General features: G+C 45.4%; 1 protein-coding gene across 7 annotated transcripts in view; it reads right to left on the reverse strand.

Annotated features, from left to right (window-relative positions):
- The window catches only part of GRHL1 (grainyhead like transcription factor 1), a 48,214-nt gene that overhangs the window by 10,794 nt on the left and 12,160 nt on the right, over positions 1 to 25,260 (reverse strand). For 6 of the 7 annotated variants that reach the window (XR_013759214.1, XM_079110954.1, XM_079110953.1 and 3 more), the window contains 3 exons: positions 24,468 to 24,562; positions 6,927 to 7,085; positions 159 to 246 (listed from right to left, as the gene is read on the reverse strand). Coding sequence is in view for 6 of the 7 variants with exons in the window: in XM_079110954.1 (XP_078967080.1) it covers positions 159 to 246; positions 6,927 to 7,085; positions 24,468 to 24,562 (342 nt within the window). In the remaining variant the exon portion in view is untranslated. The remainder of the gene's footprint in view (positions 1 to 158; positions 247 to 6,926; positions 7,086 to 24,467; positions 24,563 to 25,260) is intronic. The other variant, XM_079110955.1, reaches the window with a different exon arrangement.

Raw genomic sequence — 25,260 nt, forward strand, 5'->3', positions numbered from 1 at the left:
CTGGAAGTGCCCCCTGCAGCTCTTCAAGAAAGCACTGGTTCAGCCTCTCCCCTCTGCTGCGCCTGGTGAAGGCAGCCATGCTGCGCCCGCCACCACAGCCCGCCACCACAGCCTCCGCCAAGCTCCAGCCGCAGGCAGCGCGGAACGTCTCTACTTACAGGTGTTCCCCTGGGAGCTGGGGTCAGTACACTTGCCTTTTCTTTTGCTCTGCTTTCGTTCTTCATCCCTGATTTTCCGCTCAGCTCCCTGCAGGTCAAAAGGAGACAAGCCACGATTCTATGAGTCTGGCTGTCTTTGAAACATTTAGTTCTTTTCCAGACCAATGGGGTGGCGGGAGTCGGGGGATCTCGCTCCTCTCTGGAACTGAACTCTATTACTTCTGACAGCCAAGGAGCTTCTCACAGTCATTTCCTCTAAAAAGCCTGTTCTTAGAATTACTTTTTTTTTTTTTTTTGGTACTGGGAATTAAACTAAGGGGCACTCAACCACTGAGCCACATCCCCAGCCCTTTTTTGTATTTTATTTAGAGACAGGGTCTCAGTGAGTTGCTTAGTGCCTTGCTTTTGCTGAGGCTGGCTTTGAACTCACAATCCTCCTGCCTCAGCCTCCCCTGCGCTGCTGGGATTATAGGCATGCACCACCATGCCCGGCTTTAAAATTACTTTTAACTACGTGAAATTGATTACATTGAGTCCTATTCATATGAAATCAACATTTATTTTAAAAACAAATAAAGCAAAACTTCTTTCAGTAATAGATGTGAACAAGCTAAATGAAAAGTTGAGAAGATCTGCTAACCCACATGCTGCCTGCAGGATGTGAGCCCTTTTCCATTGTCTAGTAGGAAAAGGAAACCAAAGGAAAAACAGGTTGCTCTTCCTTTCAAATGCACTTTTCTATGTGAGCCGTGCTACTGCGGAGAGCTGTGGTTCTGTCCAAGAATGGGACATCCACTGAGTGACAGATGAAAACAGCTGTGATTCACAAAAGCAAAGACGGAACTATGAATCTGCATGATCACCTAAGAGAACAAGAGGATTCTGAATTCTATAAAAAGGTCACAATGTACTCATATATCAATCATATCAACAGTGCAGTGCCATACAACTGAGTCCACAAAAAATTCAAAAAGAACTATATTGATAATGAAAGCATGAAGTGAAATTAAGTAATTAAATATAATAAAAACATAACATTTAGTCATCTTGCTTGATTTACTGCTGTGTATTTCTGCATGACAGATTTCTTTACAAAGCTGTCCAGGTAAGTATGAACTGTTGTAAAGAGAGGAAATAAAAATCTTCACATGATCTTTGCATTATTTTATAAAAACAAACACACACAAAAAACACACATCCACTTCTGCTTGCTTGGGAGGGTACTGATACCCTAATATAAAACACACGACCTGCTTATGAAAATTGCTATGCAATACACCAACACAGACATTACCTCCCTGACACAGAGAAGCAGGTAGATGTCCCCAGCCTTCTAGCCGTCACTGTACGGTGTTGGCCCATATCTCAGTCCTTCTAACTGTCTAACAATGACTTCATTTCAATGATAAAGTACACATCCCAAAAGGTGGTTTTACAAAGGGGGATGGATACTCCCTCCTTATTTATCAGTTGTATGCAAAGAGAATGGTAAGGATTGCTGCTTCTACCCCAAATGAAAGGACACAGACCGGATTTACTCTCCACTCTGAAACAAGGGCAAAAAACCAGGCAAAATACTTGAAACAAGGATTGTGGAGGCCCTGGTCAGACAGGACAAACAAGCTGAGCCCTTCCACCTGAGAGAGCCTCCGGCCTTGAGCTTCCAGGCTGTGGTAGGAGCAGCAGCAGCACAGACAGCACCAAACAGGAAGGAGCTGCGAGAGCCCCAGAGACCCTGAGAGGCCCCGGGGTATTCAGCAAGTTCTGGCAGGCACACAAGTGCAAAGAAATTACCCAACACCGAGGGGGAAACGTCTGAAAATACTAGAGAAACAGCACCTGAAACTCACACAGGGCCAAAAATAGAGCTTGTTCCACCAATCAGACTCAGGAAACTCATAACTCACAGGGTGTTGAGTAGGAGCTGTAGGAAAATCTCACCCAGTGGTGCGGAATAATGAGCCTGACACTGAGCCTGGCTCCAGAACCACCTAACGAATCATAAAAATAAGATCTGAAAGGATCAGGCTGTTTCCGAGAAACTTAACAAGGTCTCGGGACCCTGTTCAAGAAGAGTCACAAGAATACAAAAATGCCCAGCACCACACAAAGTAAAATTCACAAGGCGGAGTATCCAGTGGGACTGTCAGGCAAGCAGAGAAGCAGGGAAACATGGCTGGAATAAGGAGGACAATCAAGCCACTGAAGCCACCCACAACTGACATGTAACATCAGACAAGGATATTAAAAGTTATTGTAACGGTGCTCCATATGTTCAAAAAGCCAGTGGACAAAACTGAACCTGGTAGAGTCATGAAAGACATAAAACAGATCCAACTTGAACTTCTAGATTTTTGACACAAAAAAAATATCCTGGCCGGGATTTATAGCAATTTAGAACAGACGATCAGTGAACTATCCAAAATGAAATAGAGGAAAAATAGTCCCCCCAGATAAAAAGGTCATCAGTGAGCTCGGAGGGAACCTCAGGTCCGTTACAGATGCGTAAGTGGAGACCCAAAAGAGGAGGAGGAGCACATGTGTGTGAAGAAATAACTGCTGGAAAATTTCCAACGTGAATGATTTTCAACAAATGCAAGAAGCTCAGTGAACTCCAAGCACAAGAAACAAGAACAGACAAATCACAACCAAACTGCTCAGAAACAGTGCTAAAATCTTGAAAAGAGTCACAAAAAAAGAAGACGACATGTGTAGAACAAAGACATGGAAGAATAGACTTATCAGAAATGGCATCAGCAAGTTCAAAGCCAGCATCTGAAAGAGCAAGGCACTAAGCAACTCAGTGAGAGCCTGTCTCTAAATAAAATGCAAAATAGTGCTGGGGATGTGGCTCGGTGGTTGAGTGCCCCCAAGTTCAATCCCTGGTACGTTCCACCCCCAAAATGGCATCAGCTGGAAGACAGTGGAGCAGCATCTTAGAGTATCGACAGAGAAACAGTCAACCTGGACTTTTAGACCCAGCAGAAAGATTCCTCAGAATAGAAGGTGAAATAAGCACTTCTCAGATGAAGAAAGGCTGGAAGAATTCATCCTCAGTCGGCACACGCTGCAGGAAATGTTAAGGGAAATTCTAGGACATTAGGAGAAACCATTTCTCAACCTCAAGTGTTCAGACTCTGAGTTAACAACTAATGGGACTGATCTTGGGGCAATCATATTTTGACCTCAAAAAATCCATAACATCTGTCCTCAGGTATAGCTGATGAAGAAAAGAAGAAAAAAATGGCTTCTGTGGGAAATAAGTGTCAATGAGATTTGTCTCTACTTGGATGGACCAGAGACATCCATAGCTCACAGAAAGAGAAACTGCCAAATTTCCATTGGTTAAAGATCAAATTTCTGTTTCCAGTTCCTCTGAGAAAAGTGCTAAAGTTGCTGCTGCTTCTAAAATAATAGAAAATTCCATTTATCAAATGAGTTAAGCAATTCATAACAAAGTGCTGATATGAATTTTTTTCCCCTCAGGAGAGAAAAAATAATGTCAATACCTCTGAAGGATACCAAAAGCTGTCTTATTTCTACAGCCATAAACTGAGAGTTCTAAGAGTCAGCAGAGGGGAAGTGAAGGGACGGGGCCAAATGACAGGTGAGTCAGCTGTGGGAAGGACAGACTTGAGGAAGCAGGGCAGATCTAGACTCAAAATGACAATCAGTCACAGCAGAACGGCAGAAAGGTCACAGTCAGGTACACGGAGTCAGGAGCGGAGGTGAGGTCACGTGGAGCTCCATGTGGTGGAAAGATCCAGCTTTGAAAATAGATTTCACAGAGCACATATGTGACGGTTTCTTCTCATGTAGTACCTTATATCAATCTGGGAAATAGTGTATGATTTTACCTTCTACGTCCCTAAATGTCCTCCAATATTAGACAACGCTTCTGCTTCGTTATGCTCTAAGGACAGAACGTGGGAGAGGACAGGACAGCAGACCCACCACTTTCATCTCCACACAGAGCTCAAGGAGTACATATTCCAGCAGGTAGAGAAGAACAGTAATGGACATTTTTAAGGGTCTCACAAAGAAAGCAGTAACCCATGGAGGCAAAAGGTGTCTGAGCAGCATCCACTGACCTTCCACAAGGCACCACGGGAAGCAGATGCCCATTTCTCACACCAGGCTTTGTATGACATTCTTTTACCACCCAAGTGTTTATACCCAAGTAATGGGAAAAGCAGCCACCAACTATGGCTGCACATCCAGCCTGCTACCCAAACCGTGGAGAGTGTGTTCCCAGTATGCGTGATCTAACAGATCAGTGGGCAGCAGTAAAGCAACAAGTGCCGTCACGCACTGTCCCAAAACACAGTCAGTTCTGCAACTTTGAAGAAAGGCCTCCTGCTTCCCAGAGTACACCAGTGTGCAGCTCAAAGCACTCACACAGCAGAAAGAAGTGGTTTCAACACTTTGTAAACCAATGATGGATAAAGTAAGTTTGGATAATTCATAAAACATTTCCTGTGTTTCATTTTCTAAGTCAGGTACCAATGCAGAAGGCTCCCAAGTCTTAGTACTGAACCTAGATTTATTTAAGAGTATGTATCTATACATTTCTTCTCTTCAAAACTACATGTAAAATTTTCATCATCTGATATGGAAAACTGCTAACTCCTGCTGATACACTCTGACAAGACAATGTTGTGTGTCTGTGTAATCTGTGCAATGGCCACCATGGTCCCAGGAAAGTCAGGCCAAAACGGAGAAAGTATTTGAGAAGCAATTAGATGGAACAGTTTATGTCTCCTGAATCAAATATAAAAATTGGGGCTTGTAGTTTTCCTGACTTTGTTTTTATGCACCTTTTCCTTCTCTTCTGGCAAATCATCTGAGTATTTGCTGTGTTTTATAGAAATAGATGTGCATAACAGATTAGAAATAAAAAAACAAAATTCTCCACCACAGATGCCCATGGAGAGAGATGCTGCTCTCAGTGACGACAATGCTGAACCTGAAGGAAGACCGTCGGCAGGATTCGACCTCCTGGCTTCTGACAGAGCCAACTCTGACGCAGGCTCCCACGGGAGGAGTCCTGGTGAGGCAGCGGTCAAGGGTCCACTGCATTTACTACTTTGTTAGCACAGGCAAGAAAAATAAGCATTTCACAGCGTCCAAAACTTATGCATTATCAAGAATGCCGAAGACAATTATCAGGCAGGGAAGTTTTTCAGAAACATCAGATGTGAAAAAAATATTTTAACAGAACCGATAAAACTAAAATTTCTTGCCAGAGTTTTAGAAAAAGAATGTGAACATCCTGGTAATTCCCCTTCGGATCTTCTTTAGACTCAAAGAAGAATGTGGCACAAAGGGAAGAAACTGACTCGGGTGGAGATCCCTGCGCTCACCAGCTGTGACCCAGCATCGGTCACATGCAGCCCACCCGAAGCATCTGTGCCCAGTGATGCCCACAGCCTGACTCAGAACCTGGGAGTGGGTCAGGCTGCACAGCACAGGGCTTAGGCTGTTAGCTGCTGCCTGGGAGGCAGAGACACTATCCGAGGCCATGTGTGGGAGACCAGGGTAATCGAGAGGGCTCTAAAAAGCACAAGAGGGAGGCAAAAGAGCCAGAGAAGATGATGTGATAATGGACCGGGTGTCAGGGCGATGAGACGTGAGGTATGACTAGCCACAGTGGGCTCCAAAGACCAGAGGGGCCACAAGCCAAGGAAGGTAGGTGCCTCCAACGGGTGGAAAAGGCCAAGTGGGTTCTCCTCTGGAAACCCTAGAAAGGAGCACAGTCCTAGTCACACCTTAATTTCAGCCCAGTGAGACCTGTGTAAGGTAAGATTTGTTACTGCTTTAAGCTACTAAGTTTTTGGTAAGTTGTTAACAAGAACAAAAGAAAGCTAGTACATCCTAACCAGCTGTCAGGAGCATGGCAGGTCCTGCACAGTCTCAGAATGTGGATGTGCTCTGAGCTGCAAGGTCCCCAGCACCCTCCTGTGGTCAGACACTGTGCTTTGTGCAGCCAGTCAACAATCAGGATGACAGAGCAGCCTCAAGAGCAAGCACGCCTCCAGTATCTAGACCTAGACCTTTTGAGAATCAGGAGAGTCTTTTTTTTTTTTTTTAAACAGGTTGAGAAGAGAGGAATTGGCAAAAAACAAAAACCAAAACCTATGCAATTCAACATTTCTGAACAGGAAAAGGCAAAGTCTTATTTGATCTGAGCTCAATGGACCCTCTGCAGCAGCTTCCCCAAGCACAACCACTCTGCCAGTCTCTCTGGTTAAATGCAGTGCAGCCCCTGGCTCTGCACCTGGCAAAAGCAGCTCTCTTCTCTAGGAAAGAAAAGGAGCCGTGTCAGAGGAAAGTGCTGATTCTGACTCTGAGAGCCACTCCTTGCTCTCACTGCTGCCCTGTGCTGCAGAGCTGAGCTGAATCTCACCCTCCACTACTGTCCTGAAGTGGCTGCCACCTGCCAGGACCTGCAGAGAGCACAGCCAGGTAAAGGGTGGCCAGTGCAGCAGTCCCTGAGCTATGCTGGACCAGGCCTCTGTCCATCACCTTCACATTGGCAGACACACCAGATAAGAGGCAGAGCGAACATTCCAGATTTCTGGCTAGAATGAGGCTCTCTCCTTCCCTAGGTAGCACTTCTTTGTAAGGCCCAAATAACAACTGCTCATTTAAGAGAAGCTATTTCCCACTAGCAGCACTGTGCCCACAGCGCAGCTGAAAATAAGCCCTGGCGTTCTTCCAGGAGGAGAGCTACCTCCACGCTCTACTCCCAGCCCATGCCCTTCTCACCTTGTCACAGAAGACTTTGATCTGGCAGTAGGCCCGGTGCACTGGTTTGTTGCTGCGGTTGTTATAACTGTAGGTGTCGATCTGGATGTTAAGAGGCAACCCCTTCACACCCTTCTGGGATGAGAAATCGGTGCTTAAGCAGTTCACGGAGATGAACACCTGGCAAGGGAAGAGAAGGCTGTCAACAGCAGCATGGATGCAGCGCCGCCTGTAAGTCACACACAGCTAGCGGAGCTTAGCTCCACACCCTGCCTTCCGAAGGCCACGGAGGGTTCACCCTGCCTCTGCTTACAGGAGGTGGAGACAAGGAGCAGCCCTGTTCACCACCAGGACAGCTCTTCAGAATCAGCAGTGATGACCGCAAGAGCACAGCTGTCACTGATGTCACCGAAGCACGCCTGCCGCACCCACACAATAACACGCTGGGACTGAGGACAGTCCGTGACTTCCGATCATAAACATCAGTGACGTTCCTCAATCCCTGGCTACCTAGACGAAACGTCTTACTCTTTTTCCAGGTTGTTCTTATTGGTTCTGCTACTCAGGAAACAATAGCTGATTTTCATATCTCCTTTCAGGGAGTGACCATCAGCTTCAGGCTCTTTCATTACTTAAATATGATTTGGATTCTTACCTTTATATGCCCAGGTGAAAACGAAGACAAAAATGGTAAAGTGTACTCACAGACCAAGAACTTGGCACAAGACTAAGAATCACAACACACCTACTAAAGCCCTCCCTATGCAAGGGAGTCCACAAAGATGTGGGCAGAACACCCCAAGACAAGCACCCAGGAAGACACCATGCGGGTGGCTCGTGTCCATAAGAAAAAAAGAAACCGGATTCTCCAAGCACTGGAGACGGCTCCTCCAGTCAGTCACAAAACAACTCTGGAGAAAACTTCGGTGTCCAAGGCCTTGAGACTGTCACTGGGGCTCCCCAGCACCCAAGTAACCACTGCCCTACACACAGACAACTTCTGAGTTTCCAAGGACAGCGGGGTTAGCATTAGCTATTTTCTCCGCGGCAGCTGGCAGGCACCCCAGCCAGGCCCTGATTAGAGGGAAGCGTTCTGGATGGGATTGTTTTAAGAGGGAAGTCCAAGAGTCGGACGTTCCTCTTACCAATCAGTTAAGATACGTTTGCCTTCCAGTAAATTGTCCCAAAATTTAAAACAAACGAAGACGTACTATTATCATGGCACTGAAGGCTGTTGTTTAGTGAAGCCAGATGAGCTCTGCACTGCAAATGAACACCTCTGATCTCCTATTCTTGTGGCTCTGGATTAACCTGTGTACACATGGTCACAGTGCTTTCCATCTCCCAAGCAACGGGCTCTAGAGTTTATTTCTAATGCACAAGCGCCATGTAGTGGGCATTACTGGAATCACAGCCCTTAAAACTACCTGGCACATTTCAAAGCCAGGCTTCTGAAGGACCATTCAGTCCTTCAGCCTCAACAGCCAAAAGAAGTAACCACAAGCAGCACTCAGGGTCACCGGCTGGGCTGAGACGGGCAGGGATGAGCACGTTATAAAATGGAGAAAAACCTATGAGAACGTGACGTGAGAGAGGAAGCTAGGAAGAAGACTTACAGAGAAAGGGAAACTGGAACCATGGTTGGAATGTTCTCTGCGTGGAATGCAAAATGTACAAAGCGGCTTTTCCATACTCTAGGCTGTTTCCTGCTGAGTAGGGAAGACCAAAACATCCTAACGAGGAAGAGAACGTGTCCTTAATCCAAGTCGCCTCTTATTCTGTGCCTTCCCGGACTGCATCCTTGTCCTGGAGCTGCTCTGACCTCGCCGCATTCTCTGGACTGGTCAAGGCCACCCACAGCAACATCTGCTTAGTCTGCAAGGGCCTGGCTGGCTCCCACCTCCACACACAGCTCCTGTCCACCCAGACTTCTGTCAGGACCCGGAGCCAGCAGCAGGGTACAGGCCACTCCCTCAGGTGCTGGGACCCGTGCTGGGCTCTTCAGACACTGAGCCATCACTGAGCCTGGGAGAGCGTACTGCCCTTTCACAGATGAAACCTACAGTGATTTTTTAAAGCTGTTACAGGTAGAAAGCGAAGGAACTGTATTTATATGGAGGCTCCCCTTCACCACACCTGCTAGCTCTCTTTTTAACAGATCGACTTTCCCCCCGAAGAAAAGTCCCTGGATGAAGAGCGCACGCTGACATGTGTTTCATTCCCCTGCACAGACTGTAAATACCAGGCAGGTCCACGTTCCGAGCACATGCCTTCTCTAGCACTGCTATATCTTGCCTGCAAAGAATTTTTTCCACTTATTTCCAGGAAATAAGCAAAATTAATTTCTAAAAGACCTAGGTCTAACTATATAAGCAAAAGTGACAGAGACATTAAAAACAAAACGAACTGGGTGTGGCTCAGAGACAGAGCACCCCTGGAACAATCCCTAGTACCAGGGGAAGCAGTCCTCGGAATACAGGCTGGACACATTAAAAAGTCTCCAAAACCACTGTACGTTTCATTTTACAACCAAGTAGAAAATTTACTCTTTTTTCTGTCATCTTAGGTCACGTAGCTCAATTCCTCAGTCAGAAACAGATGCCTGGGAAAGTTAGATTCAACAATTCCAGAAGCCTCTGGTCCTGAGTGCTATTCCCTCCACAGGATTTCACGGTAATCCTGCCCAGCCTCGCCTCCATCTGCCTCCCCGTTTCACGTTTCTATTCAAAGCAGAAATACGCAGGAGGCAAATCCCAGGATCAGTATAAACAAGGGCCCTTCACTGGTATTCCCAATCAGAATCTCTTACTTACACATCATTTTCCTTCTATTTCTAAACTTGCCATATCTCTAAATTTATAGAAAAAAGTTTAAAGCATTCCTAACTCAGCATCTAAAACAAGCCACCCTGTTTAGATAAATACACAAACATACTAGTAACCAGGAACAAGGGTATGAAACAGAAGCACAGCACACGAGGAAGAGAAAACTGGGCGAAGCCTCACACAGCAGGATCCACGGCAAGAACTCTCAGGGCCGTGAAGGGGACAGGCTGGGCCGAGGGAATGTCCAAGCAGGGTTTGGGCCTCAGCCCAAGGTTGGAAAGGGAGAAGGGCCCCTGTGTTTTCCAGCGGAAGGGAGTATGCGCAACAGAAGCAGCTGTGGTCTGCAAACCAAGCAGCCAAGTTTAGTCCCAGCTCTGCCAATACCTAGCCTGCAATCCTGGGCAGGGGTCCTCCCCATCTAGAGGACCTCCAGATGGCCCCCCACTCCACTCTCACTGTGGACTATATTTGCCAATCAACCCTGTAAATCTTATTATTTTAAAGGTACTACACAAGGCTGCCATTTAAAGTAATCAGAGTAACAATGTGTGGAAAATGAGGATTCTCACACAACGTGGCGTGGGAACTTGCTAGAAACCCAGCCCACCCAGACCTCTTAAATCAGAAACTGGGGGTGGGAGGCTCACAGCTCTTCAGGGAAGCTCATGGCTCAACAGGACTTTGCGACCCAGACTGCACCAGGATTCGTGGTGGCCCTGTGTCACCTTGAGGGCTGGCCACACAGCCAGAAATGCAGATCTTCCCAGCCTGGTGGCGGTGTGAGAGGGGTGTTCCAGACACACAGAACTGCCTTTTTGGTGCTCCCAGGTAATTTAAATGATCAGCCAAGACAAAAGCCACCACTGCGTCCTATATGTGAACACTTCACTCCAAGAAGTTCTCCTTTTGGCGCTAAAACTGAGGTTCTTAAAACAAGTCTCAGTACATGATTCCCTTCTTTAAGAATTCAGACAATCTTATATGCATCTATATGTATCCCAGCAGGTATTCTTGAAATAAAAAATAATTTTACAGAGGCAGAGCCTTATCAAATAAAAGTATTCAGTTAATCATTAGAAACATAAGCTGGGCACAGTAGCACATGCCTGGAAAGCCAGTTACCAGAGAGGTGGAGGCAGGAAGATTCCAAGTTTGAGGACAGTCTGGGCAACTTGGTGAGACCCTGTCTCAAAACATAATAAAAAGGGCTCAGGGTGTAGCTTAGAGGTAGAATGCTCCTGGGCTCAATCCCTAGCATTCCTAAATAAATAGATAATTAGGAGGATGAAATACAAAGAATTGAAGGATTTTGTTCAACCTTGCTACACAATAAATTCATGTTAGTACTCACAGTTCATATGATATTGACTAGGAAAAAACCTATTAAAAACCTATAAAACTTGGGGTTGGGGATGTGGCTTACTGGTAGAGTGCTTGCCTGGCATGTGAGTTCCTGGGTTTGACCTTCAGCACCGCAAAAACAAACAAATAGAAAAAACAACCCAACAATCCTGTAAAAACCTCTTGCTTTTATCACTCCTGTTCCATGAGCGGGGATTTACGTTTCTGCTGTGATTTTCAACTCCAGAGCAAGGCGTGGCTTGTGGTACCCTCACCACACCGCAACTGCCCTGAGCTCACATCCCAGTCATCTTTCCGTTCCTGGTGCCATGGCACATGTTTAGCACGTCTGAGTTTAATTAAAGAAGGTAAAATGCAGAGGGAGTAGCGAATAAATGTGGCTAAGAATAAAGGCAAGGCAGACACACGAAAGACATTTCTCTGTATTTATCGAAACCAGGCGCTGACTAACCGGCTCTGCAAAGGGCCCAGCAGCAACCATGCTGTGGGCCACGTGCCCTCCTTCCGTTTGCCAAATAGTATAAAGGAAGCCACAGGCAGTACGTGAATAAACAGTGTGGTGGTCTCCCAATAAAGCTTTATTTCCACAAACACAACTGGCTGGCCTGTGCCCAGGAGCTGTGGTTTGCTGACACTGATCCAACCATTCTCGAGGCCGCGTGGACCTGTGCATCTTGATGTGGTTAAGAAAGAAGAGTGTTTGCCTGTTCATAATTCAGTATTTCCACTTTCCTGGTAGACACTTCCTGACACGGCAGGCACATGGTCACCCCCAGGGAACACCATTGCTGTCAATGCAACCTGCACTCACGGAGGGGACTGGGCAAATGTGGAGGGAAGAGCTCACCTTCTAGGGATTGTTTTACACAGGAAGGTGGCGATCTTCAGTAGGTGGCACCCAACAGAGGCAAGAGGCAAGTGTGGAATGTGGGCCGGCGCTCTCCTGGGCGCCTGTGGGGGCCACGAGAACGAGACAGGCATGTTCCGCTCTCACAGCCTCAACACTGAAGTTTGGTTTGAACCCCTGAATAAGCAAGATGATGGGCCAAGTTGCCAAAGTCCAGAAAAAACAAATGCGCAGCCCCCAGCCCCGACAGTCACACTCCCGATTGATGCAATGACAGGAAAAAATGCAGTGTCTTACAGAGTGTCAAGAGCAGACGACAGGAGACCGGCTGCTCCTCTGGAGCACACGGAGTGCGCACAGCGCTTCAGAGGCCCTCCCTCTGAAGCCCCAGAACAGGCTGAAGGACACACAGCCCTCCCTCTTCAGCAGGATGCAGACAAGACCTCTACGAGGAGCTCTGGCCTCTTCTGTCCTCATGCTTCCTTGCCACTTATTTTGAGGAAAAGTAAGATGTTATTCCAACATAACATTAACCTCAAAAGAAGAGCAACCTTCAATGTCCAAAAAAATAATAAAAGAACAACTTAAGTTCCCACCCAAAATTATTAGATGAGAAAAAAACGAACCATGGACGTACACCACTGCAAGCAGAGGCTCCGCGAGGCTCTCCCTGAGCGTCGGCTCTTCTAGCGGCAGTTCCTCGTTCTTGGCTGAGAACTCATACATAGAGGATATTACAAAAAATTTAATTTTGTTTACAAACCTCAGTTAGAAAATGAGAGGAAGACAACAACATAAGGCACCTGAAGTACGACTTAACAGACTCATTCCAAATGCTCCCGAGCACAGAAAGCAACAAGAATCAGGTCCTGAACTAACACGACGCCATCTTTCCAGGAGGCTCCACGGCCACTTCACAGCGCTGCGCATGCAGCTGGCTGCTCCTCCCACATCAGTCCTTAAAGGAAGGCAGGGAGGAGGAAGCCCCAGGAACAGGTGCTCAAATCAGGGACAACCCTGAGGGTCACTGCCTGCCTGTGAGGTGGAAGCAAGGAAGAATAAACGTGATAAACCTCAACTCATCCACTCTTTTTAGCTTTATCACCACCACCAAACCAAGGCACCAATCTGGCAAGAACTCGCTGGCTGTCTCAAGAGGGGTCAGATCCATGAACTTTAATAAGAGGATTTGGAGGGGGGAGGGACAGAAATATTTTTTACTCACCTAATTTTCATAAAAGAAAACCTTAATCAAACACTTAGAATTCATCAGGCAAAAGTTACAAAATTTATGAGCAGTTAAGTCAGAAGCTAATGCTGAAACTGATTAATTCAAGTTCACTATCCCACAGCATTTTTCATGAATTAACAAAAAGGTTGTTCCTTTTAAAAATTTTGCCACAGCAACAGTAACATCCATCCTGTGTCATTATTCACATACAGGAAGAACCCGACACCTTTCCCCAGAGAGAGCTGCAGGTGGAGAGGGGCAGCGTTCCCCTGCAGTTCTCCTTTAGAAGCAGTTTCTTCTTTAGAAACTTTTCAGAGCGTGAACTTTAGATTAAGAACAACATGAACCACCTTTACGACAACTTGGATGTGGATTTCTTTTGAAGGGATCCAATTCTCCAATGAAACAGAGTGACAGTGTGTTCTCATGAGAGCAAGTGCCAGGTCACAGGTGCTCACCTGTGCCCAGAAGACTAAAGCAGCTGAGAGAGCCACCCCCAAAAGCCCTCAAGGCCCCCAGAGTCTCGCTCAAACTCCCACTCTGGTTCCTCATCTCCTTTACAGGTACTTTTACATTTTGGGATCTTTTATTTTCTCTGCCCCTCAATTTTAAAATACCCTCCACTCCACTCCCTATTGACATCTCCCTACTGGGCGGGTTCCTACCGTCCCCAGGCGTCCCAGAGGAAGCTGGCTGACTCTGCTCTCCCACTCCTCTGTATTCATTTGTATTTCCTTACTGCACCTACTACAGTGGCAAACGCCCCACCCCAACTTATGAATTCCGTGAGACCTGGGCCATACTACCCATCTTTGCACTCTCAGAGTGTCATGGCAGCACCTGGCCTAGAAACAAAGGTTCATGGGATGAATGCCCTCGAATTCCTAAATGCCAGCCATACAAAATCACATGCTGCTATGGTATCTGAGCCACATTCCATTCTTACGTTATATCTGACTCTTTGACCCTCAAAACTAACCTTTGGGCGGCTGGGGAGATAGCTCAGTTGGTAGAGTGCTTGCCTTGCAAGCACAAGGCCCTGGGTTCAATCCCCAGCACCGCAAAAACAAACAAACAAACAAACAAACAACAACAAAAAAAAAACCTTTGGAATTGGAACTATTCTGGTCCCATTTTACAGATGAGAACACCAAGGCTTAGAGACTAGATAATTGTTGCCAGGTTCACACACTGTTCATGTTCACGTCTCTCCTCTAAACTGGTTTGAATTCCTGGGTCATCTTTGTAGAACCCAGAATGCCAAGCAGTTTTGTGCATATATGACATTAAATAAATATATACTGAATGAATAATTAAATATTCACTACATATACCTCAGGAATTACTCTACTCTGGAAAAGACCAGGTTATTAAGAGACTCCCTGACATATATTAAGCTACATAAGATAAGTATAAACCCACATTGTGGGCCAGGTTGTAGTTTCCTACTGTGTACACTGCTCCTGCACTTTCAAATGCTATCTCTGATGACCATCGTTCTGTTAAGAAACTTCAGGTACCTAACAAACAATTTTTTATTTGATGATTATCAGTTGTCCCTTGGTTTGGAGCTTCATGTTATGTACACAGATGGGGTAAAATCTATAACTCTCCTAGGCTCCGGTGTGACCTTGATGTTGCAGAACACAAATTCCTGTTTCTTTCTGCCCTACACAATGACTGCACCCCACTATGTCAAAGCCCCTCTTTAGACTAAGCTCTTTCAATTGCCTCTCTCCCATAAGATACTCTGGGGTCAAAAGATGGGGAAAGGAAAAAAGGTCTAATCAAGCATCCTTTGCAAAAATATGCTGTAGTTCCAATAACACCTTCTGGGACTTGTTTAGTTGAAAGTACTTTTTCCCTGAAAATCGTAACCTTTTTATTTGGTTTTTGGTGCTGGGGATTGAACCCACGGGCACTTTACCACTGAGCTACATCCCCAGCCCTTTTTGTTTTTTATTTTGATTCAGGGTCTTGCTAACTTGCTTAGGGCCTCACTTAGCCCAGACTAGCCTTGAACTTGCATCCTCCCCCCAAGTTGTTGAGATCACAGTGTGCGCTACTATGTCCGGCCTAACCTCACTTTTTACGATTTTCAACCTCACTGATGACATGTATGATTATAAAGAAAGTGCAATTGCCTGAGGACAGGCTTAACATTTGAATCCCTTTTTCACTCCCTCCCAGTGCTTGCAAGGAGAGCTGTGATGAATGATTTGCTAAATGAATGAACATACGGGAGGGAAGCTGACTCTCTGCATCATGACATCTCAAGCCAGTTCTTCCACATAGCAGCAATACAGTGATCATCTCGCACAGAATTCCCTGGAAGGATGTTAGAAATGAGTCAAACTGGTCAACAGAACTTGGAGGGAGAAGGGTGCTTTGCTCCTGTACTTCAGAGTGCACAGAGCAGACTTGTGGAAGAGGCTCAGTCTCAGAGCCAAGAGCACGCCTGCTTTCCTCCGTCAGCACCAACAGTGTCATTTGTGCATGACGACACAGAGAAGGTTTAACTGGTAATAAAACAAGTACAGCTCTGCTGGAGGGAGAAAAGGAAAAAGAATAGTTGCATTGCATGATGCTCTTCCCGAGCCCTGCTCTCACATCTCTTTACTGGAGACGGACAGCCAAGCTGTGCCTAAGGCTCAAGGCTCCAAAGACAGGGCAAAAGACACAGGGCAAACAGATGACAGAGCCCTGCAGGACCCCTGTCTCCTGACTCCAACCTCCATGTCCTTTTCTGAAACCGTACTGCCACATATCGAGAGTGCAGAGCTGTTGAAGAACCTATGGAACAACTGTTTGGCAAAGCTGAAAAGCTAGGGGGAAAGTGGCCCCCAATGGCTGAACAGAAGGTCGTTTTGATCGTAAGGCATAAAACTGAAGTCCCTGTGCTTCAAACCAAACATTCAATCTGGGCCAGGCTTCCTGCTTGCTTCAGCTGAAGCCACAGGACTCAGTGATGACGCGTGGCTCCGTGAGACACAGGTGCAGCAGTGTCAGTCCCAGCAGCCTGTGGGAGTCTTAATCACTTTAACTCATTCTCGGGTTAAAATTCAGCTTAGTCAAATAGATATAGTACACATAAGTCATTCCACAACGCAACAGATTTAGTAAATCAAAAGTAGAAACCCTAGAATAAATTGTAATTTAATTCTCCAAGTCAGTGGGCTCTAAGACAGTTCTAAGCATTTCTTCATAAGCAGAAACCTCCTGACAACCAAAATTAAGATGTAAGGTCAAAAATGTAGTGTTTTTTTCTCACCTAAAGTTCAACAGCACTAATTAAAGAGAATATAATTCAATGTTTTCCTAATACATTTATATGACGTTAAAAACGTGAACCGAAGCCAACAGAGTGAGAAGCCGTTTAAACGAAGAAGTTGAGATCCACTTCTCTGGGAGGTCTAATTAGCCAGGAACGCTTACTGGGCATCACCTGGCAGATCACAGTGCACAGTGCTCTCCACACCCAACCAAAACAAACCAGCCAAGCCCGAGTCTCAGTCCCCACTGCCCAGTCCACAGGCACAGCTGATTAATGTGAGAAGCCAGAGAAGACATCAGACTGAGTCACAGGCTCAGAAGCAAATCCAGTTCCACTTCTGACTGTCGATAATCCCCGCGTGTCACCCTTCCTCCTCCTCTGAGAATGGGAGGTGACTGAAATATCTCACTACAGAATGCCACCACGAACCCAAAGACCAACTGAGCAGCCAGCACTTCTCAGACTATCAAATGACCACCAAGAATAAAGAAGGAAGGGGCAGGCAGGGGCCAGGCAGGCCGGGCAATGCAAGGAAGGCGCTCACTCCACTCTTCCCACGGCTCCGCGGGCAGCTCCGAGGGCGGCTCCGAGGGAAAACAAGGCCCCAGTCAGCAGCCCGGCTGTTGCCACAGCGCCCTTCCCACACCGCCCACATGCGTCTTGGTTTCTGCAGAGTGCACAGCGCCAGGGAAAAAGTCACACAGATAAAATGAGAAGAAAACATTCAGAGATACCTATGTGCTGCTCTTCCTCTGTCATGTCCCACGCACAGGACCTGGTCAACTTAAGGACACTTGGCAGGTACAGTGATCTGGCACCTGTTGTCCCACATAAGTAAAATACATGCTCTGAAATATGCACAACTGGATGCAGGTGTGACACAAGGCAAACAGACCACATGCCATCATCACAGGGCACAGAATAGGACAGGTAGGAAGTGGGTCAAAATGGAGACTCGGTAGGCAAGCTGGCTGTCAACCAAAAGTTCTAGTTATAAAGTTTTCTCCACTAAAATTAAAATGCTAAAGATAAAGTCTATAAAGAACTTGGAGACTGCACTGTATTATCTAAATGACCGGGAGCCCTGCCTGTACACAGCTGCCACTGGCAAGACACCTGAACTCTAAGGCCCCCCGCCTTGAAATCTGCACTCAGGGCAGCTGGAGTTACCACCAGTACATCAGGTCGGAGTCGACACTGCTTTGGTTTGCAGAACTGGTTGAAATGACAGAAAGGCGCCATCAACGGAATTTCCAGGAAGGACCTACAAGAAGGAGGGTTAAGGTGAAAAGCCATCAAAGCAGGTTCTATAGAGGAGCTTATTGTTTCTCGAGAGTGGCAGGGTGGAGGAAGGGAAAAACTCGAATCCTCCCCCCCCAATTGAGAATGAAAAACCAATTCAAGTGACAGCACAAATGGCAGCTAAACAAACACCAGTGCTTGAAACCCGTTTCACAAGATGCAGGTTTCACTACCAAGCTCAGCTTTCTTCAGCTGCCAAGCGTCTCCCTTGTCCAATCAGAGACATCTTACACCTGGCCCTTACCCTCAGGCGTGTGCTATAATAAATGCACACTATTGTTACCCATGGATTCTAAAGTTCTGCCATGATTCATTTTATTTTATTTTACGTCTGGATGGAACTACTTGCTTAGACACTACAGAGTACATTTCTTGAAATGCTTCTGAGGCAAAGTCCAACAAATCTAGCTCAAAAAAAAAAAAAAATTCAAAGAGAAACCATCCTCACAATCATACTCAGAATAGTTGTTCCAAGGCAAAATTTCCAATTGCCAAGTAAAGAATTCATTCTGTACCAGCTAATTAAAGGCATTCACAAATTTCCAACCAGGAAAATTTTCTTATTATTTCCAATACTGACCAAAATACAAGTTTAAAGATTCCTGATTCCCTATAAAGGAATGAGTCTCTCTCTAGCATGTGATTTTTTTTTTTTTACTTTAATAAATGTTTTCAAACTGCATGAAATAAAATCCTTAAAGCTGAATGAATCTCAATTCAGAAGCCTAGAAGGCTACCTTGAATTTTTCTCAGGATTCTATATAGAAACCCATGGATAATCCAGTTCAATCTGGTTAGCTTTGTAATTTGCCTAAAAGACTCTCATCTTTTGTTTTAAGTAACAGTGCTTCCTGATTTCTTTATTCAGGCCAAGGAGTACACACTTCAGTTTTAAATCTCCTGCCATCATTTAACTGCAACTGCAAGTCTGATACCTGACTCACTCCTCTCCTCCCTCTGCCCTCCCATTCACGCTCGAAATTTAAAGCTGCAAAACAAACCGAACCTGTCCCTGTTTAATACAACCAAACACGGCAACACCTTATTTTAATGGCACACTTGACTGATGCTTCACCAGAATGGAATCCCTATAAATGCAAGCAAAATGTTTAGTCCAAACAAATTAAAAATTACTCTCACAATGAATTCCAAATATTATGCTTAGACAAAACAACAAACTGTTATTAAACTCATAAACCTGCATCCCACAAGCACACACAAAACGTCTTAAGTTCAAGTTACCACAGTGGTCACACCCCTTTTACAGAATGCATTCTGAGCCTCAGTAACAAGCCCCCACCAGGACTCTCAGCAAGCTTCTGCTGAGACTAGAAGACAAAAGAGAAAGATCCGACCTCCATTCACACAGGCGCCCTGGTGATAAAGCTTGTGGGTACTGAGCAGGACTCCAAATTCTGTTTTAATCCTCCTTCTTTTGTAACATGAGACTTACCATGACATACAACATTTGGCTCTCTGGACAACCCTTCCCAATGCCTCAAAATTCCTTCTTGGGGTGAGAGATTGAAATTAAAAGTAAAAGCACAAAGCCTTCTTATTTGACTTTCTCCCAGGGAACAGATGCTGTGATTTTGTCCCACCTCTGACTGCTCCTTTTCCCTTCCCCTCAGGTCAAGACCCCACAAGGGAGGCAAGAAACAAAAAAGACTGAAAAGTATGTGGCACCAGTCGTCACACCAGAAGCAGGATCATGCCATAGAGAGGTGCAGCTCCTCAGTGTGCAAGCAGCCTGTGCCCACATGAGACCTGGCACCTCCTCCTGAAGGAATGATGAAGACTTGCAAAGAGCACCCTGGTGCCCCCAACAGCACTGCTGCAGAAAGGGCCAGAGCATCAGGGTGTCGTAAGCCACCAACCACAGAGCCCAGCAGAGCCGACTCAGACTCCAGCCGACCACTTCACCCTAGTAGGAGCCTGGCACAGGACTGCCAGTGAGCTCCTGGCTGTTAGTATTCAGGGTTTAATGGAATGTATGAATGGTAGCTGTAATATTATCCACCTTCTAGAGTAAAAATTTAGATGTCACCTCTATAAAAAGCATTGATTAGGGGCTTGGCGGTTCATTACATCCTTGAAAAGTTTGCTTAATACTCATGAAGCTCATAGCCACATACAGACAACAAGGAACTTCCAAGCACACTCTGAGCTGTGCTCTCAAGCGTCGCCATCTTTCTCTTTGCCACACTCTACTTAACAATGACCAGAGACACTCCTGTACTGCCCCAGGTGGCCCTACCTTGGCACTGCCTAGGACCTGTGCAGCTGGCTGCCTGTGTGCAGTGGACTCCGGTGCTTCTTGGTTTATAAATCTCTGCTTCCCTGTAGTTAAACGTCACTCATCCAGTGGAAATTTATTTCTGAGCAGCAAAGTGCTCTTCCACCCGAGGAACCGATACTGGCGGGTCCACAGTGCTGCCCTGAGGATCTGCACTCACACTTAAATACCTGCCAGCAGAAACCTTCTCATCCACTTCAGGATCTGGATTTCTATCTCTGCAGAGGCTTCTTTTTTATGACCAAGCAGCAAATGCATAATGGTGTGGGGGCCAGGCTGTCTCTTGGTGCTGAGCAGGATGGGGACAAAGGTGAGGCATCTTACTCAGCACAGAGCAGCACATAACAGGCAGCAAAGAAGCTCGCTCTCTCCCCCGACTCCTCTTTCCTCTATTTATTTTAGATCTTCAGGTTCTGAGAGGCCCTTACTTCGTATCACTAACTTACTAACCAAATCTTAATGCGGTTGTAAACTCTTAAGATTTACAACCCAAGCAGAAAACTAACTTCTAGGGCAGGATGGGCAGCCTACCCACAATAAACCACATGGTTTAGAGAACTAGAAATACTACAGAACAGAGAGCCCCAATTTATAAACTGTGTCCCCACAGTTCATTTGTAAGGTGGTAGACACATTTTTCCCTTAGAAATAATATTATATTTAGGGTCTCAGATGATCCACAAGAGCTAACTTAACCCACAACCTACCCTAACAGTAGTGTCAGTTCCTAGACCCACAGAACTGCAGCTGGAGCCTGGGGCCCGCAGCGCCAGGCTCCTGTTGGAGGAAATCCTGCCTCCTGCAGCAGGAAGGAGTTCACCGGTGCTGGAGAAACGCAGGCACAGCCGAACTTGTGTCCCCACCCCCACTGTGGATGCACCCTCACCTGCCAGGCCTCCCTTCCCTGGTGATTAGGGACCCCTGTCATGCCTTGCAAGTCGGTCAGCTTCAGCACCCTACTGGACACCACCTTTTAGGGCTCCAAAAGTAGCATAGCCCCAACGGGTCCTCCTCAAGCAGCTGATGTCACTCTACATCCGACCGAGTGATTCCCAGTGAAATGTCAAGGTCTGTACTGCAACCTGTCCAGTTTCCGAGTCATCAGAAGATGCCTGACTAGCCAGCTGAACCTCCTTCGCTGTTGGGGAGGACAATAAAACAAACAGGTCTGCACGCAGATGATAATGACTCTGGGGACTGTTTCTAAGACATTCTGCTGTTCAAAGAAACTTCTTCCTCCCCCAGCAGTTTGAAAATTAATGACCTTTTTCCCTGAAAGCTTCCATGGTACCAGCAGGCATAGTATTCCACATGTGACTGAGTGTGTAAGGGACACTGTGAGTCCCGGCAGAGGTAGTGCTACCCCAAGTGAACACAGCCCAGACGTTCACAGCCTCAGATGCTTCAATACAGTGACCTTGACATGAGAAGCAGAGGATCCAGGGACACTGGCTTACTCATTCTGCCAGGACCAAGGGTATGTTAGCTATCATTAAAAAGTGTGAGGAGGAATGCCACATAACTTCAATAAGACCTTATAATCGTGGGAGAGGGAACTGGAATCAAGAATCAACATATTCTTAAGTGCAGTGGTGCACGCCTCTAATCCCAATAACTGGGGCGGCTAAGGCAGGAAGATTGCAAGTTCAAGACCAGCGTCAGCATCTTAGTGAGGCCCTAAGGACTTAGTGAGATTTTGTCTCAAAATAAAAACATAAACAAACAAAAAGGGCTGGAGATGTCACTCAGTAGTTAAGCAACCCTGGGTGGGTTTCAATCCACAGTAGGCGCCACCCCCCCCCCCAAAATCAACTTATCCTAAACAAGAAACAGAAAGTGAGCAAATAAAGCGACTATTTTCAGACAAGTAATTAGTTAAAACAAAATACTCCAACTCTAAAGGATCCTGCCATTTTCTCACTCCAGTTGCCCTGCAGCATTAATTACTTTAAGTAAAAAAAACAGAAAACATCATCTTGGCCAGGGAAAGCAAAAAAGCTAGATCCTAAATTTCAACACACACTCAAAGCTGATGCCTGATACCAGCTTCAAAAGGGAGCAGCCTCATTAAGAAACGGCACTGGCACCTTCCAGAAGTGGCAAAGGCTGGAAACTGGCATCAGTGCCAGGGACTGGAGGGGAACGAGACGGAATCTGCCTCTCCAGTGAGCCATGCACTGAGGCTCCGAAAGCCTCCACCTCACGTGCTTCTCTCTCCAGCACAAATACACCCCACGCCGTCAAGTAAGCAAGTCACTGTCCCTTCCAATCATCTGGCTTCCATTACTCCCACCCGAGAGTGACACATCAAACAAAGTGCCTGCCCCATATGCAGGCCCTGCTGGCCAAGATCTTCAAGGCTTTGACAATCCTGCTTCTGAATCCTGGCAACAACCAAGAGAGAAGTTGGCCATAGAGCCTTTTGATTCTTCTAAAGCAAAGGGGCAAAAACTGAGCCAGTGAATGGAGGGACTAAGTCAGAAAAGTGAGCACAGGACTTGTGTGTTCTTCATCACCTGCTCCACATCTCCTGATCAGTCCCTGATGGCAAACAGGAAGCATTTCTCCAGCACCCAGAGGGCACAAGCCACCTCTTCTCTGCTGCTGTACACTGAGTCTTATTATGGTATTTAATTTCAAAATAACTGTAATAACAATTTTAGAAAGTTGCAAGTTTATTTCCCCTGCATTCCCTCTGTGCTGAGTCAGATATTTAATCCTGTGTCCAACTCCAGATGGAGCAGCCTACTGACAGTGTACTGGATCAGGGGTCAGCAGGAAAAACTGCCATGTGATTAGTTGCCTGAGCTTCCTGCTGACCATCTCCTGCACATCAGATGCACTTGTGCCTTGGACTTGACACCCACAAGAAGACAGGAAAGCAATTACAATACTAACCTAATGTGGCTCCCCCAATAATCCCATGATCTGTTTTGTTTTGTTTTGTTTGTAATAACAGGAATTGAACCCAGGGGCACTCTACCACTAAGCCACACCCCTAGCCCTTATTTTTTATTTTGAGACAGGGTCTCACTGATTGTTGAGGTTGGTCTGAAACTTGAGATTCTCCTGCCTCAGCCACTGAAGTCACTCTGATTACAGGCATGCACCAGCATGCCTCGCTGTATCATTTGATTTTTAAAAGCAATCTTAGGTAGTATAAACTGAAACCTGAAATGCAAACACTCAGCCTAGCACTGTCTTATTCCACAAGCTACTAAACTTCTTATTGAATAAACAGAAGAAAGACTAGAAGGCTGAGGCAAAAGGAGGACAGAAAGGTGAGCATGCTTAGTACCTGGGCCTTGAGAGAAAAGTATTCCTAATACTGCATCAAGAACTACAGATCCATTTTATTTATATATATATATATATATATATATATATATATATATTTCAGTTGCCAATGGATCTTTTGCTCAATTTTATTTATTTATATGTGGTGCTGAGTATTGAACCCAGGGCCTCACACTTGTGGCTCTACCACTGAGCCACAACCGCAGCCCCAGATCCATCTTATTTTAACAACTGCCCCACCACCACCAAACATGCTTCTATTGTATTTCTTTTCTTTCTTTCGTTTTTTTTTTTTTAATACCAGGGATTGAACCCAGGGGTGCTTAATCACTGAGTCACATCCCCAGCCCTTCTGAGATGACAACTCATTAAGTTGCTTAATAAGTTGCTTAATTATGTCTTCACTACGTTGCTAAGGCTGACTTTTCTATACTGTTTCTTGAGCTCCCAAATTTTAAAGTAATCCAAAGAAAAACAAAATACCAGAACTCTAATAATCTAGTTAAGAGAGAGACTATATTACAAGGGAAGCATACAGTGGAAAGAACAGAAATGACTTAAGATGCTTAATTTTTCTTAAAAGATACTAAAAAACTCTCATCATCCAAATGACCATCTGAATGGGAGGCAATTTTTAATTGTAAAAGTCCAAAACAGAAGAAACAACACTGAGTTGTATTTGCAAGGTAACAATATGGAATGAGTACAGCTAATGATAAGTGTTTCAGAGTCCCTTTTCAAGAAATGTCACCTGATGGGCGCTGTAGTACTATCCACATCACTCTCAAACAGAGGAGAGGACAGGAATAAACACCACTCTGCATATGAGGAAGCAAAGCCAAGTGAATGAGGAGCTGACGTGGGGGGGGGGGGGGGGGGCAGGGAGTAGTGGCAAACCATAGCTCAGCCCCAAGGTTCCATACAGACTCTATGTGGTGAAGAATGTCAAAAAAAAAGAATCTTCTTCAGATAAGGAGGAGAATGAAAAGGAGGAGAGATGGACAGTTTTATAAAAATCTAGGAATAAAAACGTAAAACTGCAAAAAATGTTGCTATTAAATCATTAGGCACCTCCCACTTCTCAAACAGCTGGAATACAGGTGCCTCTGGACTTGATGACTTACTTACCTTTGCTTCATCATTAATGTCCCAGGTGAAGGAAATGGCATTATAAGCAATCTCTTCAATGTTACTGATGGTATTGAAGCTTTCTTTATAGTCAGCTATGAGAAATGGTGAAGAAGAAAAAGGAAGATCATGATTTTTAGTTTTGACATGAGATCACGGTAGTTTAGAGAAACAGTTCTTCACATTACCATTTCTGCATAATTTAAATGAACATTTCATTGGGATGAAAGAAGTTCACAGAAATGAAGAAAAAGAATCTCAGAACTTTTTGTAATAGAGGCAAGTTTAGAAAATATTTAATTCAATCTCATTATGTCAAAATCAAGAAATTTAAGCCAGGAGCAGTAGGGTATATCTTTAATCTCAGAGACTCGGGAGGCTGAGGTAAGAGGATCCCAAGTTCAAGGTCAGCCTCAGCAAATTAGGGAGGCCCTAAGCAACTTACTGACACTGTTTCAAAATAAAAAATGAAAGGACCAGGGATAGGGCTCAGTGGTAAAATGCCCGTGGTGTCAATTCTTGGTGTCAAAAAAAGAAAAAGAAAAATTAGACTTTGGTCTTAAAAGTTTAAATAACGGTCCAAGGTCACCAAAGTAGTCTGTGGGACCAAGATTAGAAGTCAGTTCCTGTAATTCTTCTGAAAAGAGTAGAGGAGCATTACAAAAGTTAAAGAAAAATAAGAATATTATGATGAATGGCCATCTGTGGTGTAGACAATGGTTCTGCATGGAAATAACAAACCAGGCAAAAATAGAGGCTTCCTAGGGCTGGGGCATGGCTCAGTGGTAGAGCT

This window comes from Sciurus vulgaris, assembly GCF_902686455.1.
Source record: "Sciurus vulgaris genome assembly, chromosome: 14".
Classification (NCBI taxonomy): domain Eukaryota; kingdom Metazoa; phylum Chordata; class Mammalia; order Rodentia; family Sciuridae; genus Sciurus; species Sciurus vulgaris.